Source organism: Nycticebus coucang, chromosome 21 (genome assembly GCF_027406575.1).
Source record: "Nycticebus coucang isolate mNycCou1 chromosome 21, mNycCou1.pri, whole genome shotgun sequence".
Lineage (NCBI taxonomy): Eukaryota > Metazoa > Chordata > Mammalia > Primates > Lorisidae > Nycticebus > Nycticebus coucang.
Window position 1 is genome coordinate 23,099,760 of NC_069800.1, and position 19,002 is coordinate 23,118,761.

The following is a 19,002-nucleotide window of genomic DNA, read 5'->3' on the forward strand; positions in this document are numbered from 1 at the left end:
AGAACAATATCTTCCATTTATTTACTTATCCAACCAAAGTCTCATCTCTCTACTTTATACTCTTGCTTCCTCTGTAAAGGAAAAGTGTGTGTGTGTTTGTAAATAAAATGGTTGAAGGTATGTAACATTATAGTTCTGTTAGAAAATTCTCTTTCCTCATAGACCCAATCAAAAGACACGTTTGGCTCTGATATAGTTATTAAGACTCAGTGATTTCTCTGGAATTAAAAAATATGGTCTTATTAAGTTTTTCTTATAAAAATTTAAAAAACTCATTGTTCACAACCATCCTTCTACTCAATTCTCTTACACATGACATCTACTCTTCTATATGCGTACTATAAGCCCTATGGAACTGGTTCCCTCCTCATGCACTCGGGAAGCATTCCACTTGGATTACCATTGCCTCACGAGTGTATGTTCAACATAGACTCTGATAGAAATAAGTTCTTTTTCTTGTACGTTAGAAGTAATAGATTACTGCAGGACTGTCAAAGGGAGTAACATCCTCTCTGTCCTGCTATGCTGGGTGGTAAGTAATTAGTTTCCCTTGATGACTTAGACTCAATTGCTTCCATGCAAGCAATAATGGTGGACATTCCTGCTCATGCTGACACCCATCTAGGGACTTAAATCTCAGAAGGTAGGTGTAAAGGTTTGTGTGAAGATTACAGTCAGATCCAGAAAGGAAGGATGATATGTATTGTGTTCCACATCTTTCAGAAGGCCTACATATCTCACTGTTACCTCTGCCTACTCTTTCTAAAACTCGAGGCATTTGTGCATTTTAGACAATTTACTAGGAACAAATTCATTTTTAAGTTCACATATTCAGGAGGCAAGACCTACAGTCTTCCTTTCTTTACACACATAGATGACAGACATTTTCTTTGCACATGTGATGCTGCACCAGTTTCATTGAGAAGAGCTGGGATTTAGTTTTCAAAATCAGTCATTGGATAGGCCAAGTGCTTTTTCAGAATCCACGTCTTTGTCTCTTTCCCTAACAGTACTCCCTACAACTCTTACACATTCACCAGGAGCTCTATGATTGTGATTCACTTTTAAAGTGATGTACCCACTCGGGGTTATAATTTCCCTATAAAAAGCTTTCCACACTGTTCACCATTTTTCTTAAACAAGCTGTGAGCATCAGGGCATACTGCTCCACCCAACACCGGTGCCATGGGTCGAGTTTCTATCTCACTGCACAGCATGAAAGCTTGGGTCCATCTGGTCACACAAAACTAAACCTCTCTTGAAGTGATTTGTTTACAGTGTCATTTGATGGAGTGGAATGTTCTGCAGCTCATTCAAACTGTTACAGGAGCATTGCTAAAAGGTCACCATTGCTCTTCAGAGCTTCCAAATCTGGGTACCATCTGGGAGCTAGTTAAAGATAAGATTTTCCATGGGCTTTTTTCCCACACCAACTAGATCCAATTAGCAAAGGCCTACTTTTCCAGAAATTTTGTGTTCACATTGAGAGACAGACAGACAGACAAAGATAAAATGCAAGTAAATTATAGTTAGTTGCTCAAAAGTGTGCAAGCCCACTTTGACCCATTTCAGAGGGCATGTGCCAAGCGGCAGTACTATTTATTAGGCTGCAACAGGGATGTCAGTCTTTAAAAAGAGAGATGGAATTTGCTTTTAAATGTTCTTCTTGGATCAATAAATTCTTCAAGTGTGGTCTTAGGGGTCAGTTTTAAAGGAAATAGAATCTCACATTTACTCAAATTTCAGTAGGAAAGTGACAATTCATTCCTTAAAGTAATAAAGGCCATGTATGCTAAACATTTACTCTGCACAGCACTAATGATATTCAAGTTGTTATAACTTTACAAATGTAGTCTAGACCTAAAGTTGGCTTATCCTTGGGTCTACCTCCTTCCACAAAAGTCTTGAATGTTTCAAACCTAAAAAATCTCAGCTGTAAAACTGGAGACCAGCAAGAGGAAAAGGAAAGTTTCCTTTGAAGACATTTCTAGTTGCTGTTAGACAGTTCTGCTGTCTCCCTCGAAACATTAACTATGTCTTTTGACACTTATCCATGGAAAAGGGTCCAAATGTGGCAAATGGTAGAAGCCACATTTCTTTATCATCCTGCTTAGAACTTCCTGTGTTATAGATGAGTCCTAGCTGATACTTTTAAGGGTGGGACAAGAATGTAGGTCTTGTTGACCACTTTTGCGCACACATGCAGATAAAATTAGTAAACACATACATTGATTACTGAATTAAAATAAAAATTCTCTCCTTTGGTTGGAATCCCTGAAAGGGTCGGGACCAAAGGAGTTGCATGGTAGCAGCTAAAACATAGGCTCATTGCCATTAAAAATATTCTAAGAAGTGTGTATGTATATGTGTTTGTGGGGTGTGTGTGTGTGTGTTCATTCTAGCAGAATATTTGGGAGACTAGAAACTTAAGTCTGGAATCAGTCCAGAGTTGGAGACATTAAAAACAACAGCGTTTCCCTTCAGTTCAATTACACTGGTCTGGAAACCAAAATTGTCCTTAGGAAAGGGGGGAAATCCATTTGTGTTCCTTCTGAGGCAAGGAGGGAGGTCTTTCTGGCAAAGTTTTTATATTTCATTCGGGACCAGGAAACTTAATCTTCGAGTTCAAAGCTTGTCTCATCATAGAGTTCAGGGCGCACTGACTTCTTGTGACGGGAATATTTCAGGTGCAGGAGATCACCCATCTCATCAATGGCTTCCAAAACCTGCAATGAGATCAGCTTCCATCAGCTATCTTTAAATTTCTAAACGGCTCTGCTTTGTAGAGCCCAGGTTAGTAGCAGACCTCACAAAGACCCACTGTCTTATTTTGCCAGCTTCTTTGTTTTTGAAGAAACAGAGCACGATCCATGTCATTAGGTTGTGGTTTATAAGTCCTAGAGGAATGCTAAATGCTAATTCATTTTACTTAATGGCCTAACTCAATATTGTGAATGTTCATTTCAGTTTGGGAGTACGTGGAGAGGGATAAAAAACATCTGACCTACATTTATCCTTTAGGGTTTTATTTTAAAATGTAGTGGCTTATATATACCCTTGTGGAAGGAAAGGATAAGGCTGCAGAATGCATTTGAAGTTGTCTTTGTGACACAGCAAACTGGACTGGCCAGGAACACAGTGGAACCTTATGGGAGCTGATTAGCCTCGTCTTCTATCCTGCCACACTTTGCTCATCTCTATGTCCTGAAAACTCACAAGTAACCAAAAAATCACCTGTTTTAATTACCTTATTTTAGGTAAGCAAATGTATCCCCAATTTTATGAATGAAATAAGTGAGATCCAGAAAGTAAAAATGTCTCCTTTACTTCTAGTCTATTGCTAATCCTATGGTATTAGGCTTGCCTTTTTAGCTTTTCTGACCATGGTTTTTATTGTTGCTGTTGTTTGTTTTAAACCTGTCAAATATGGTAGAAGACAACATTAGGGTCTAATGCTTTGAAAAGGTAAAGTGGGACTGTTGACATTAGAATAAATGACTAATGAGGCACATAGACTTTCCTTTATGGGAAGTCTTTCAAATTGACATCAATCATATATAACTACCAACATGTTAAGAGTAATTTATTTTTTGGTGGTTGGATTTTGGATGTTTAAAATGTCTGTCCCTGTTTTTCTAAATTTCCTACATCAATCTAAGTATTAAGAAAAAGCAACAAAAGTTACTTTTGGAATGATGTCTATGTGGGATGGTTTCAATGGATCTTTGCTGCAGGTGGGGGATGAAATAGGTCTGCGGTTTTCAAAGTAGAGTACCTCTACTCTTGGGGCATGTACAGGATGATTCATGGAGGATGTGGGAGGGAAACATCAGTATTTCTGTTCATTTTTATCTCAACCTTTTAAACTTCTACTTGTGGATCTGTTATATACTGTACATAATATATCGGCAATGCATATACACATATCGTTTACAAATTGTTTATGTTAAAGTCCTCTGTTCAAAACCCACCCAGAATACATGTGTACTCGATGTTAGGCTTCGTTTGCTAATGAAAGGGTGGGGAGTACACACTCCAGAAGAACTGAGGATGTCTTGGTGACAGGAAGTCAGTAGGGGCTCCTGATCCAGTTAGGGCTTGTGCCTGCGGGGGCTCTAAGTTAGCAGGGACCAGTTCTGGGTTGGCTGCTGTCAAGATGCATGAGTGGTTCGCTGGCTGACTATATATTTACAGTTTTTCATCTGGAAGGCAGTAGGGTTAAAGCAAGACTGGAGTTGTCATTGGTAAAGCAGCAGCGGTCACATGTATCAGTCAGAAGAGGGAGGAGGCGGTCAGCCACTGTTTGTCTAGTGGCCTTGTCTCTGGCTCTGAGCAAGTGCACTTGTCTAATGTGACTTCTGTTCTGTGGGCCTTGATGTTCACGTGCTTCCTTAACTCTCTGGTGTTCATCAGGGTCATTTCCACTTTTGTCTGATGTGTGTATTAGGGAACAGCTCAAAATTTTCTGTTCAGATGGGTATGTGGTCTCAAAAGCAGCATGAAACCAGGTACTGTGTAGCAATTAAGAACTTGTGAAAAGAATCATAGGATCTGATGTCTACCAAATTGGGTACAGATGAGTACTTCAGTGTTGTTCAGAAAACACATGAATCTCTCCCTGCTGTCAGTGCCTCCCGCTATCCATCTCCAGGAGCTTGCTGCCCACTACGTCCTCTCCTTCCCTGGTCCTGAGGCCCGTCCTCTTCACTGTCGGCTTCCTAATGTGTAAACATGCTCACATCTTCCCCATTTTCAAAGGCTTTTCCTAAATAAATTTTTCTTGTTTTTTCAGACTAATTTCTCAAAGGACGTGCCTTTTCTTTCTCACCATCAACTTATTCCATTTAAAATAAACAATTTGTTAAAATTCCTGTACTGGAAAGACTATGTACAATGTATGTTCATCTTAGAAAAGAACTGGGGAAATCTTGACAGGTATAAAGAACAACTAATTTCACCTGTCGTCTAAAAACCTAGTTAGCTTAGCTATTAATGGGCCACTTAATACATTTTTATTATGTACCTACTGTGTATTGTATATGATTTATATTCTGAGGCTAAAATGGCAGAGAAGAAAGACACAGTTGTTCTGTGTATGCATGCATGTGTGTGTGTGTGTGTGTGTATTTGTAAATTCAAACTCAAATTATCCTCTTTACTCTTTTATTCTTTGTATTTTTATCTCCAGTCCCTGCATTCCTTTAAAAATTCCCTAATTACTAATCCAGTAGTTTCTTCTTATTTCCCACCATATTTGAATTTTCTGTTGTCTTTGTGGGGGAGGCATTTAGAACCTCCACCTTCTCCTTGAAACTTTCTCCCCTTTTCTGTGTGTAGCGGTACACTAACTATATCTTTTCTGACTGTTCTAGCTCCATCTAAGTCGAGTCCCCACCTGCTATTCCCACATCTGCCCTGGGATCTAGGCATTTCCCAGGAGTCTGGCCTGAGCCTGTTCACTCTCACTTGTATCTGGACAATTATTAATTCATCCTCTGCCATTGGATTTAATGCTGAGTTTCTTAAACTACAGCAGCCCCAGCCTTGCAATTCTCCTAAACTCTAGAATCTGGTTTTCTCTTCTGTAGATAGCCCAAGGACACATAATCTCAACAAGTCTTGAACTGGGCTTATTTTATTCCCCCAGTCCTGTTGATTGCTTTGCCATCCTTCTATTCACAAGGGCCGACACCCCAAATTATCTCTTCCCACATAGGCTCTGCACCCACCCATTCACCTTATCTTGGCAACTCCACACATGTATAATGTCTGTCTCTGGATTCATTTCTTTCGTCTCCACTGCCATTGGCCTTGTCATCTCTTGTTTTGCCTAGACCTCAGTTTGGAGTTCTTTGCTCTTGCTTCTTTTGTCTTTAACCCGTCTGTCACATTTGTATCATTGTGTCCTGATTCTGTTGCTGTGCTGGTCAGAAACCTTTAAGGATGATGCTCTATAACCTTCATTTAAAAAGGCCCAGCTCAATATTCACCTCCCGTGGGATTCTTCTGCACTGTAATAATTGATTCCCACTTTCACACTCCCACAGTTTTCTACATTTCTTTTCCAAGACTAATTTATTCTGTCTGATATTATCAGTAGTTATATATTAATATCTTCTCCTAGACTTTTTGCTCTGGATTTGCAAGTAGTAGGCACTCAGTAGTGTTTGCAAAACCATGTTGTGATATAATGAGACTCTTCCATTAACTCCAGACTAATTGAGATGGTTTAGTTCTTTGACATTACTCATTCACATAAAAACGAAAATCAAGGGACCACAAAATATAGTTTATAATCTTTTCTACCTCACTTAGGTCTGGCTGAAATAATATACATCTGTCTTTATTGTTGATTTTCTTTCTTTTTAATTTTTTGTTAAATCATAACTGTGTACATTAATGCATTTATGGGGTACAATGTGATAAGCCTACATCAAATTTGTTAACATAACCAACGGCTCACTTATTTATTGTGGCTAGTTTGGTCCTATGTTATTATGGTAGATTTGGTGGCTATGAAAAATGTCAGGATACAGGTAGTTGAGGCTAAAATAGCATTTGAGATCAGCTTTTGCATTTGCAAGCAAGTAAACAGCACAATATTTGGCTACTTAGCCTTTTCCATGAAACCAAAATACTGACTGAAGTGTTAGCTAAACTAAATTTTTTCTTTTCTTTTTTCTCTCTTTTTTTTCTTCTGTTTTTGAGACAGATTCTCATTCTGTTGCCCTAGGTAGAGTGCCGAGGCATCATCATACCTCACAGCAACCTCAGACTCCTGGGTTCAAGTGATCCTCTTGCCTCAGCCTCCAGAGTAGCTGGGACTACAGGCATGCAATACCATGCCTGGCTAGTTCTTTCCGTTTTTGGTAGAGACGGTTCTCGCTCTTTCTCAGGCTGGTCTGGAACTCCTGAGCTCAAACAATCCATTCACCTGGGCCTCCCAGAGTGCTGGGATTACAGGCAAGAGCCACCGCGCCTGGTCGGACCTTCTTTTCTGTCTACCCAGTGGATCTCATTGTTGGGCATTGTTTACGTATCTCTGTTTTTCAGCAGTTTTATTAGTGTTGTTTTTATAAATCACCCCGAGAAACTTACAGTTTAAAGCTGTCTCCATCAAAGAATTTGGTGAGGGCGGCGCCTGTGGCTCAGTGAGTAGGGCGCCGGCCCCATATGCCGAGGGTGGCGGGTTCAAACCCGGCCCCGGCCAAACTGCAACAAAAAAATAGTCAGGCGTTGTGGCGGGCGCCTGTAGTCCCAGCTGCTCGGGAGGCTGAGGCAAGAGAATCGCGTAAGCCCAAGAGTTAGAGGTTGCTGTGAGCTGTGTGACGCCCCGGCACTCTACCCGAGGGCGGTACAGTGAGACTCTGTCTCTACAAAAAAAAAGAATTTGGTGAGACTCCAAAGTACCAGTACTGGATCCTGATGGCATGTGATGTACTCACCGTGTCCAGCATCTCCCGGGTATGTGCTGCCGAAACACAAAACCGAGCCCGGGCTTCCGCCAGGGGGGTGGCTGGAAATCCAACAACTACCACCCCGATTTTTCTCTCTAACATATGTCTTGCAAAAGCCCTTAGGGAAAAGCAAAGAAAAGGTGGTTAACTGAGAAAAGGCAAAATTATCCTGTCGTGGTTAATCGACGTTTTCTTTTTAAAAGTTTTGATGATAATGAAAAGGTATTTGATCCAAGTTGTTAAATGTTTACCAAATACAAGTGATGAAGAAATGGGAAGGCAGTGACTTGATGCTGCTTGTGACTGCAGAGTTGGTTCTGACACACCCATTAGATAATTGTGAGTACTGGGACATTTTTGACATTGAGGAAAAAATGCTGATGTGTCTCTGGTTTAATAAACCAGATGAAAGATGTAAAATCTTTCATCCACATATTTCCTAGGTATAAAAACCAAACAGCTAACATGATGCAATTATTGAAAGAAGGATATATTAAGTGTAACCTTAATGTCTTAGAAACTTAATACAAATAATATATGGAAATTTTAATAAGCCTATATTTAGTGACTATGACTTGAAATCTCTTGAAGACCAGCATCAAAGTGTTTTGGAGAGCCCAAGCCCAAGCCACTATTCCCATCCCAGGGCTGAAGATTCTATTTTCCATCAAATCATAGATAAGAAATAGCAAGGATCTCCTCATTACTTCTTGTGCGTAAATGAACATAGCTTGGTATGCACAGGGATAATGAGTTGAGTGGATGAAAAGGGAAAGGGGTGGGAGAAGACAGGGAAGGAAGTGTGCACACACCGAGAACCTGGCAGGCAGATGCAGCCTCTGAGATGCTCTTTGATCAGGGCAAAGCCTTTGTAAGCTATGATTCCTTCCCTTTGTCCTTCTAGCCGCTATCTTTCCCAAAACTAATTTCTGTAATGATGTCTGCAAACTTCTTGTGCTGAGAGCCAAGGTCAGATGAAGTGGCATGTACTCCTAGGCGACTCTTTTCCTTCCTTTGGGCTCTCTCACTCAGTACAGGAAACCTTAATTTCTCAGTGGCTCTACCCACAGTGGGGTAAATGCCTCAGACCCGATCTTGGCATTAAGAGGTTGCTGGTATTGTTTTAGGCTGGAACCTGACAGTCCCAGAGACACTTTGCAGCCATAATTCAGGAAGAATTCTCTAACCAGGTGTGGGGAGTGAGCCTGCTCATCCATTCACCCGTTTTGCTAGCTGTCTGCCTTTCATGCTTCAGGCAGAACGTAGGTTGTCAAATCAAGCAATGGAGACTGCAGGCCTACACAACACACAGCCTCTCTGGCCCCCTGGCTTGGGCAAAGCAAGATTTTCCCTTTGATTTCCACTGGGAAGGTTACAAGGAGATGAAGCTTTCTAGCTGAGAAAGCTTGAAAACAGAGGCTGTTCTTTCCCTTTCTTGATCACCCTATGGAAGGCTGCCCACGGAACTACACAGAATGAGAGCTCAGAATTGTCTGAGAAACAAGTCAAGTGCTTTTATTGCTAAAGGACAAACCACCTGACCCATGATCTCAGGCCAGTTTTCAGGACTCCCAGAAGACCGTTTTCACTGTCTGTATGTTTCTCTTTGTACCAAAGGAAGCACATTTTGCCAAAGAATGCAGAGCAAAATATATGACTCTGCTGATTCATTAGGCTGATCTGGGGCCTCCCTCGAGCACTTTTGAGTTTAAAACTTACACTACTGAAGCTAATGTCCCTAAGTTAATGTATTTGATTGCGCTGAACATTTTTATATAATGAGCCTCTGTGTTTGGACTCCCTGAAGCAAATTTGAGCTGGCATAGGCTGAAAGAAACTATGCAAAATAGTAACTAATAAGAACAATAAAAAAGTTATCATTACATGCACCATCACTACAGCTTGTGTACCATCATCTTCCACGTGTGTGAGGACAGGGGAGGGAAAATGCAAACCCTGTGTCAAAGTCCTAAATGCAGCACATTCTTAATTACTTAACTGTACATTTTGCAGATGAGATCATATTAAACTAAAGTCTACAGAGGAGTTCAGCGGTGGAATTGTAGCAGGACTTTGTTCAAAAGGATAACTGGCTAGAGATTACATACTCATTTTACATAGGTGGAAACGTGGAGAAATCATAGTTCTTTCATACAATCAAAAGTTTTTACATGAGCAAATGAAAGAAGTGCTTCCACACTGGATTATACAATTAACTTCCTGTTTTTAAAACTTCTCTATATTTAGAGATTTCTGTGAGCTGTGATGTCACAGCACTCTACTGAGGGCGACATAGTGAGACCGTCTCAAGAAAAAAAAAATTCTTTATATATGAACTTTCAGGGGGAAGAAATGACACTGAAAGAAAAAAAACCGGGCAGCAGGATAAACTCCTGCCAGCAACTCCAGCCAGCAATAGACGATATTACTTTTTGTAGCTAACTTGTTCTCAGTTTCCTTAGGGGACCAAAACAATCAGATGTTTTTCTATCATAGTGACTGATGTTTTTTGAATCACCAAAGGTGACATTAAAGAAAGTTAAATTTGCACTCTATATTTCCTGAATAAAGTGTGTATTTTTTCCTGTGGACTAAAGCTTGTGAGGCTGTGTTCAAAAGTTAGCCCGTATCACAAAATCCCAAGACCAGAGATGTTGGCGTGGATGTGGAGAAAAGAGAACACTTCTACACTGCTGGTGGGAATACAAATTAATACATTCCTTTTGGAAAGATGTTTGGAGAACACTTAGAGATCTAAAAAGAGATCTGCCATTCAAACCTATAATTCCTCTACTAGGTATATACCCAAAAGACCAAAAATCACATCATAACAAAGATATTTGTACCAGAATGTTTATGCAGCCCAATTCATAATTGCTAAGTCATGGAAAAAGCCCAAGTGCCCATCGATCCACGAATGGATCAATAAATTGTGGTATATGTACACCATGGAATATTATGTAGCCTTACAGAAAGATGGAGACTTTACCTCTTTCATGTTTACATGGATGGAGCTGGAACATATTCTTCTTAGTAAAGTATCTCAAGAATGGAAGAAAAAGTATCCAATGTACTCAGCCCTACTATGAAACTAATTTATGGCTTTCACATGAAAGCTATAACCCAGTTATAACTTAAGAATAGGGGGAAGGGGGAGAGAAAGGGGAGGGAGGAGGGAGGGTGATTGGTGGGATTACGCCTGCGGTGCATCTTACAAGGGTACATGGGAAACTTAGTAAATGTAGAATATAAACGTCTTAACACAATAACTAAGAAAATGCCAGGAAGGCTATGTTAACCAGTGTGATGAAAATGTATCAAACTGTCTATAAAACCAGTGTATGGTGCCCCATGATTGCATTAATGTACACAGCTATGATTTAATAATAATAATAATAATAAGAGTTCTGGTTTAGGTGGAAAATGTAACCAGCTTTGAATTCTGGGCTCAGCTGCCTACAAACTGTGTGCAGCTTTTTTTTTTTTGAGACAGAATGTTACTATGTCACCCTCAGTAGAGTGCTGTGGCATCACAGCTTACAGACACCTTAAACTCTTGGGAGTAAGCGATTCTCTTGCTTCAGCCTCCCAAGTAGCTGGGACTATAGGCTATTTTCGTTGTTGTTGTTTAGCAGACCTGGGCCGGGTTGGAACCCACCAGCCCTGGTGCATGTGGTCGGTGCCCTTAACCACTAAGCGATGGTGCAGAGCCAGTGTGTTAGTTTTTTTTAATAAAATAGATTGACCTTTGTGACTCTTAGCATCCTAATGTATAAACTAGGGATGGCATTCCACCCTCCATGGATAATCATTGCAGTCTACTAGCCTTAGTTAAGCATGTAATCAGTATTCTGCAATATTTGTTCCTTCTAAAAAAAAAATCTTTTTTTTTTTTTTTTTTTGAGACAAAGTCTCATCTTGTCACCTTTGGTAGAGTGCTGTGGCATCATGGCTCATAGCAACCTCAAACTTTTGGGCTCAAGTGATCCTCTTGCCTCAGCTTCCCAAGTAGCTGGGACTATAGGTGCTTACTACCATGCCCAGCTTGTGTTTAGAGATTGGGTATCACTGGTGCTCAGGCTGTTCTTGAACTCCTGAGCTCAAGAAATCTACCTGCCTTGGCCTCTCAGAGTGCTGGGATTACAGGCCTGAGCCACCATGCCCAGCCCCTAAAAAACAATCTTAAGTTAAAGGAAATAGGACAGTTTGATTTATTTTCTGGTGTTCATTATAACAATATTAGTGGAAAGTATGGTAGGATTTTTACCAAATATTTTTCTGGAAGTTCTATTTTTATTAATGTAACAAAAAAATTGTAATAATTATTTTAAAGGGCCATGCAACTATGATGACTGAACCTTACACGCATTTGAAACTAATAATAATAATCATTATAGCAGAGTAGTGGTAATATTAATGGCTACAAGTGGTTGAATGCTTATGACATGCCAAGCACTATTTTAATTGTTCTCTGCACATTATTCATATGATTACTAATAACAGTTAACACTGAATGGCTCCTGTATAAGAGGTCAAATGCAAAATGCTGTGTGGATCTTATCTTGTTTAATCTTTTCAATGACTTTATGAAGTAGATGCTGTTATATCCCATTTGATAAATGAGAAAACTGGGACTTCAGAAGGTTGGGTAACCTGTCCAAGATCCCCCATCTAGGAAAAGGCAGAGTCGAAATTCTTTTTAATTCCAAACTTCCTCACTCTACCATAGAGCATAACTTGTACATGAAGCATATGGTACAATTGAACTTTTGAATTTAAGTGAATTTATTTTTACTATTCATTGACTCTTCTTATTGGGTTGTTTTCATTTTTCCAACCAGCTGAGATTCGAATTCCAGCTTTCATCATTACAATCAGAACTCTCCACTATGCTCCCTACTGTCGCTGGAACAATTTCTGCATTGTGCACTTTACACCCTGGACAGATTTATTTTGGTGCCTTCTTTTGAGTTAAGGATAAAATATTAGATAGATCTGAGCTAAGTTTGGAATTTTTCTTCCACAACATATCACTTCTCCAACCATTCTGAATAAATGTGGGTTATGTGTGTATGTGTGTGTGTGTGGGGGGAGGGGGTTCCAAAATCAGATGGTAGAAGATTTTGGATTATCTGCTATTTTTAATTGCCATTGTCATCCCTTCCTGCCATTAACACAGAGCGGTACAGATGTAACAGTTCTGTAGCACGTTATCTCCTTGGGTGCTCAATGCACTATTTACCTGACCCAGATCTGTGTACAAAGGGCCAACTGGTGGTGTGACATGCTAAAGAAACCTTCACGTGTGTCTTTTAACTGCTTGTTATTTTGCTGTGGAGAAATGACACAAGAACATCAGTATTTGGGGAATTTATAACTCAGTCTCACCTCACACCAATAGCTGTGAGTCCCAACTATTAGACACCAAACCTCTTTTACTGGTTATTCAAATACTTGGCCAATCTATTCATATTGTTAGAGGGTAAATCAGAAAGTTCCAGCAATAGGTTATGTTGGAGGGAGGTCGGAGCTCTAGAATCTGACAAATATGAATATTAATTTCCATCATGTGCTTGGTCAGAGACAAATAATAGTTTACCTTTCAGAGGGATTTTAATTGCTTTCCTTGTAACAACAGAGGTAATTAGTCTCTAGCAGGTTGGAAAATGGCTCATGTATAAAACTGTGCATGCCATATGGTTAAGAAGTCATTTTTTCCCTCTTAACGCAGTTATTGCTAATGCTCAATTTCAGAGTTATCGTCAATGGGGAACAACTTAAAACAGGCTTATAGCATCAGCTTTGAAGTAAGCCTCAGTTTGAGTTTTTTACATCTTAGTTTAACTGCTGTTTGACTTTGTATAATTTCTGGAAAGTTGTTTAACTGTTTTCAAAATGAGGATGCACTCTTCTAAGGATGATTCCAGAGTTCAAGGGAAGAAAGCATAAGGACTGATCATGTTTTTATGGTAATATTGGGAGAGAGGTTCTTTGAAAGTTCTCACTGAGAAAGATCTTGGGCCAGAAGGAAGCTGAGGATCATCCTTAATTTATGGTTGAGTCTGAGGGAGGTAAGTGATTCCCCTAAATTCACAGAGCTTCTATTTAAGGATAAAGGTGGGTCTTAGCACCTGGTTTCCTTTCTCTAAGACCCATGGGAAAGGTTGTGGGACTGGCAGGTGGCTTCTGAGAATTTGTACAAGTGAATTCTGAAGTTGATCACTCCATTCCAAGTGTATTATCTGGTGCCTGTGCCAACAAGTCTTACAGCGTCAAAAGCCCCATCTTAGGTCACCTGTGGATTTAGGTGGGACTCTGGGAGTCCTTGCATACTTACGCTACTTTGCTAGGCATGTAAAGGAGCAGAGGAACGACAGGTGAACTCTCATTGCCATAGATAATGAATCCTAGTGTTTGTAGTTTCTGTCTGAAGTATCTTGTGTTTTTTGCAAGTTGCCGTACTCTCTGCAACCCTGAAAAGAGACAGGCATAAAAACTATCAATGGCTACCAGGAAGAAGGAAGCAAAGGTCAGGTCAACACGGCAAGCATTTCTAAGTCTTTTTGGAGGCTTGCATCCTTTGCTGGGAGGGAGCCAAAGTGGGTTTTGGAAATATCTCCTGGGTTGCAGGTATGGACGCTGATGCCCAGGAATCTGCTGGTGGGAGGCAGGGCAGGTATATGGACTCTGTACTAAGTGCTTTAAAAATGTTAACTCAGGGGTGGCGCCTGTGGCTCAAGGAGTAGGGCGCCGGTCCCATATGCCGGAGGTGGCGGGTTCAAACCCAGCCCCGGCCAAAAACAAAACAAAACAAACAAACAACAAACAAAAAAATCAAGAAAAATGTTAACTCAGGACCTATCCCCACCTAAGTTTAAATCTAAGTTTAAATTTTAGATTTAAACTTAACCATTCAACATCTGGACTTAACAGACATCTAAAGAACATTTGATCCCAACAAAACTGAATATACATTCTTCTTATCAGCCCACGGAACATACTCCAAAATCAACCACATCCTAGGCCACAAATCTAACCTCAGCAAATTAAAAAAAATAGAAATTATTCCTTGCATCTTCTCAGACCATCATGGAATAAAAGTTGAACTCAATAACAACAGGAATCTGCATACACATACAAAAACATGGAATCTAAATAACCTTATGCTTAAGGATAGATAGGTTATAGATGAGATTAAGAAGGAAATCACCAAATTTTTGGAACAAAACAACAATGAAGACATGAACTATCAGAACTTCTTGGATACTGCAAAGGCAGTCCTAAGAGGGAAATTTATAGCACTGCAAGCCTTCCTCAAGAAAACAGAAAGAGAGGAAGTTAATAACTTAATGGGACATCTCAAGCAACTGGAGAAGGAAGAACATTCTAACCCCAAACCCAGCAGAAGAAAAGAAATGACCAAAATCAGAGCAGGATTACATGAAATTGAAAACAAAAGAATTATACAACAGATCGATAAATCCAAAAGTTGGTTTTTTTGAAAAGATCAATAAAATAGATAAACCTTTGGCCAATCTAACCAAAAAAAGAGTAAAATCTCTAATTTCATCAATCAGAAATGGTAACAATGAAATAACAACAGACCCCTCAGAAATTCAGAAAATCTTTAATGAATATTACAAGAAACTTTACTCTCAAAAATATGAAAATCTGAAAGAAATTGACCAATACTTGGAAGTATGCCACCTACAAAGACTTAGCCAGAATGAAGTGGAAATGTTGAACAGGCCTATATCAAGTTCTGAAATATCACCAACTATACAAAATCTCCCTAAAAAGAAAGCCCAGGACCAGATGGCTTTATGTCAGAATTCTACCAAACCTTTAAATAATAACCAGTACCTATATTATGATACTTCTTCCAAAATATAGAAAAAGAAGGAATACTATGCAACATATTCTATGAAGCAAACATCACCTTGATCCCTAAACCAGGCAAAGACCCAACAAGTAAAGAAAATTACAGACCAATATCACTAATGAATGTTAATGCAAAAATACTCAATAAGATCCTAACAAACAGAATCCAACAACACGTCAAAAAAATTATACACCATGACCAAGTGGGATTTATCCCAGAGTCTCAAGTCTGGTTGAATATATGTAAATCTACAAATGTAATTCAGCACATAAACAAACTAAAAAATAAAGACCATATCATTCTGTCAATTGATGCAGAAAAAGCTTTTGATAATATCCAGCATCCCTTCATGATCAGAACACTTCAGAAAATTGGTCTAGAAGGGACTTTTCTTAAACTGATAGAGGCCATCTACAGCAAACCCATAGCCAATATCGTATTGAATGGAGTTAAATTGAAATCATTTCCACTCAGATCAGGAACCAGACAAGGCTGCCCATTGTCTCCACTGCTCTTTAACATTGTAATAGAAGTTTTAGCCATCACAATTAGGGAAGAAAAGGCGATCAAGGGTATCCATACAGGGTCAGAAGAGATCAAACTTTTGCTCTTTGCAGATGATATGATTGTATATCTGGAAAGCACTAGGGATTGTACTACATAACTCTTGAAGTGATCAAGGAATATAGCATCATCTCAGGTTACAAAATCAACATTCTTAAATCAGTAGCCTTTATATATACCAACAATAGCCAAGCTGAAAAAAACAGTTAAGGACTCTATTCCATTCACAGTAGTGCCAAAGAAGATGAAATATTTGGGAGTTTATCTAACAAAGGATGTGAAAGATCTCTATAAAGAGAACTATGAAACTCAAAGAAAAGAAATAGATGAAAACGTTAACAAATGGAAAAACATACATGCTCATGGCTGGGAAGAATCAACATTGTTAAAATGTCCATACTACCCAAAGCAATATACAATTTTAATGTAATCCGTATTAAAGCTCCACTGTCATACTTTAAAGATCTTGAAAAAATAATACTTCGTTTTATATGGAATCAGAAAAAAACCTCGAATAGCTAAGACATTACTCAGAAATAAACACAAAGCAGGAGGACTCATGCTACCAGACCTCAGACTATACTATAAATTGATAGTGATCAAAACAGCATGGTACTGGCACAAAAACAGAGAAGTGGATGTCTGGAACAGAATAGAGAACCAAGAGATGAATCCAGCTACTTACTGTTATTTAATCTTTGACAAGCCAATTAAAAACATTCAGTGGGGAAAAGATTCCCTATTTAACAAATGGTGCTGGGTGAACTGGCTGGCGATCTGTAAAAGACTGAAACTGGACCCACACCTTTCACCATTAACTAAGATAGACTCTCACTGGATTAAAGATTTAAACTCAAGACAGGAAACTATAAAAATACTAGAAGAGAGTGCAGGGAAAACCCTTGAAGAAATCGGTCTGGGCAAATATTTTATGAGGAGGACCCCTGGGCAATTGAAGCAGCTTCAAAAATACACTACTGGGACCCGATCAAACTAAAAAGCTTCTGCACAGCCAAGAACATAGTAAGTAAAGCAAGCAGACAGCCCTCAGAATGGGAGAAAATGTTTGCAGGTTATACCTCCGATAAAGATTTAATAACCAGAATCCACAGAGAACTCAAACATATTAGCAAGAAAAGAACAAGTGATCCCATCTCAGGGTGGGCAAAAGACTTGAAGAGAAACTTCTCTAACGAAGACAGATGCACGATCTACAAACAGATGAAAAAAAGCTCATCATCCTTAATCATCAGAGAAATGCAAATGAAAACTATTTTGAGATATCACCTAACCCCAGTAAGAGTAGCCCACATAACAAAATCCCAAAACCAGAAATGTTGGCATGGATGTGCAGAAAAGGGCACACTTCTACACTGCTGGTGGGAATGCACACTAATACGTTCCTTTTGGAAGGATGTTTGGAGAATAGTTAGAGATCTAAAAATAGACCTGCCATTCGATCCTATAATTCCTTTACTAGGTATATACCCAGAAGACCAAAAGTCACAGTATAACAAAGACATCTGTACCAGAATGTTTATTGCAGCCCAATTCCTAATTGCTAAGTCATGGAAGAAGCCCAAGTGCCCATCGACCCACTAATGGACTAGCAAATTGTGGTACATGTATACCATGGAATATCATGCAGCCTTAAAGAAAGATGGAGACTTTACCTCTTTCCTGTTTACATGGATGGAGCTGGAACATATTCTTCTTAGCAAAGTTTCTCGAGAATGGAATAAAAAGTATCCAATGTACTCAGCCCTACTATGAAGCTAATTTATAGCTTTCATAGGAAGGCTATAACCCAACTATAGCACAAGAATATGGGAAAAGGGCCAAGGGAGGGGAAGGTAGGGGGGATATTAGGGTGGAGGGAGGGTAATGGGTGGGGTCACACCTATGGTTCATCTTAGAATGGGTAAAGATGAAACTTACTAAATGCAGAATACATATGTCTACTTACAGTAACTAAGAAGATGCCATGAAGGCTACATTGAATGGTTTTATGAGAATATTTCATATTTTATATGAAACCAGCACATTGTACCCCTTAATTGCACTAATGTACACAGCTATGATTTAACAATTAAAAAAAATAAATAAAATAATTAAAACATCAAAAAATGTTAACTCAGGAGAAGGGAGTGTGACAAGAAGTAATACACACACACACACACGCACACATTACACACCAATTGCTGATAGATGCTTTTTAGCTAAGCTGAGCTGGCCCATTAAATTGCCTCTCATCTAAGTCTCTAATCAAAGCATCCTTCATCCAACACGAATTTGAAGAAGTAGCACATCTCTGGACACAGATAGGTTCTGCTGAGACCAGGACTGTTTTGCAAAGCATTTATAGTGGTAAAGTAATAGGAGGATCTTATTTAACTGTACATTTTGCAGGTGAGATCATATTAGACTGAACTCTACAGAGGAGGATCTTCTGCTTCCCCAGCCAGAAAAAAGAAAAGCTTTGATGTAAAACAGAAGGGCAAGCAAGGTCCATGTGTCTGTAGCAAAGTTAGGGGTTAGGATAAGCTCAAAAAGCTTATCCTTTGTCCTGAAGATGTGTCCCAGTGCAGACATCACAGACATGAGTTGATGAAAGGAATTAAAGAACAGAAAGAGTCCTGTCCTGAAGACACCTGTCTGTTCAAGACCTGCATTTACTCTAAGTAGGTAGGTAAGTAAGCTAGCCAAACGAAGTAGTGGTTGCACAATAAAAATGGAATAGGATCAAACATTTAAGCCTCCTAGAAATCAGCACAAAGTTGCCAGGATTACTATTCAGCAGGAATGTGTCATTGCAGTCTTCCTGGCTGTGTTTAGCTGACCTCTGTGCTGACTGGTCAGATGTCCATTTAAACTGGTCAGAGATCCTGATTTTTAGGTTACTCAACACTCACGGGTGTTTATAATTCTCCACATGGAAAAAAGGGTAAAACTATTAGTAAACATGTCGTTATTGGTCACCGATGGTCATTGATGTCATCTTGTACCTACTTGGAGACATTGCCCCAGATTGTGCCCTTATGAAGGGTTAAGCCATGGGAGTCTGCTCAGCATCCTTCTTCCAGGAGACCGTGATGTTTG

At 39.4% G+C, this 19,002-nt stretch overlaps 1 protein-coding gene across 1 annotated transcript in view; it reads right to left on the reverse strand.

Annotated features, from left to right (window-relative positions):
- Positions 1 to 257: 257 nt before the first annotated feature.
- The window catches only part of SPTLC3 (serine palmitoyltransferase long chain base subunit 3), a 207,542-nt gene continuing 188,797 nt past the window's right edge, over positions 258 to 19,002 (reverse strand). Inside the window, exons 10-12 of the mRNA XM_053574493.1 lie at positions 13,795 to 13,930; positions 7,446 to 7,575; positions 258 to 2,726 (exon numbers count right to left, since the gene is read on the reverse strand). Coding sequence (XP_053430468.1) covers positions 2,613 to 2,726; positions 7,446 to 7,575; positions 13,795 to 13,930 — 380 coding nt within the window. The 3' untranslated portion in view covers positions 258 to 2,612. The remainder of the gene's footprint in view (positions 2,727 to 7,445; positions 7,576 to 13,794; positions 13,931 to 19,002) is intronic.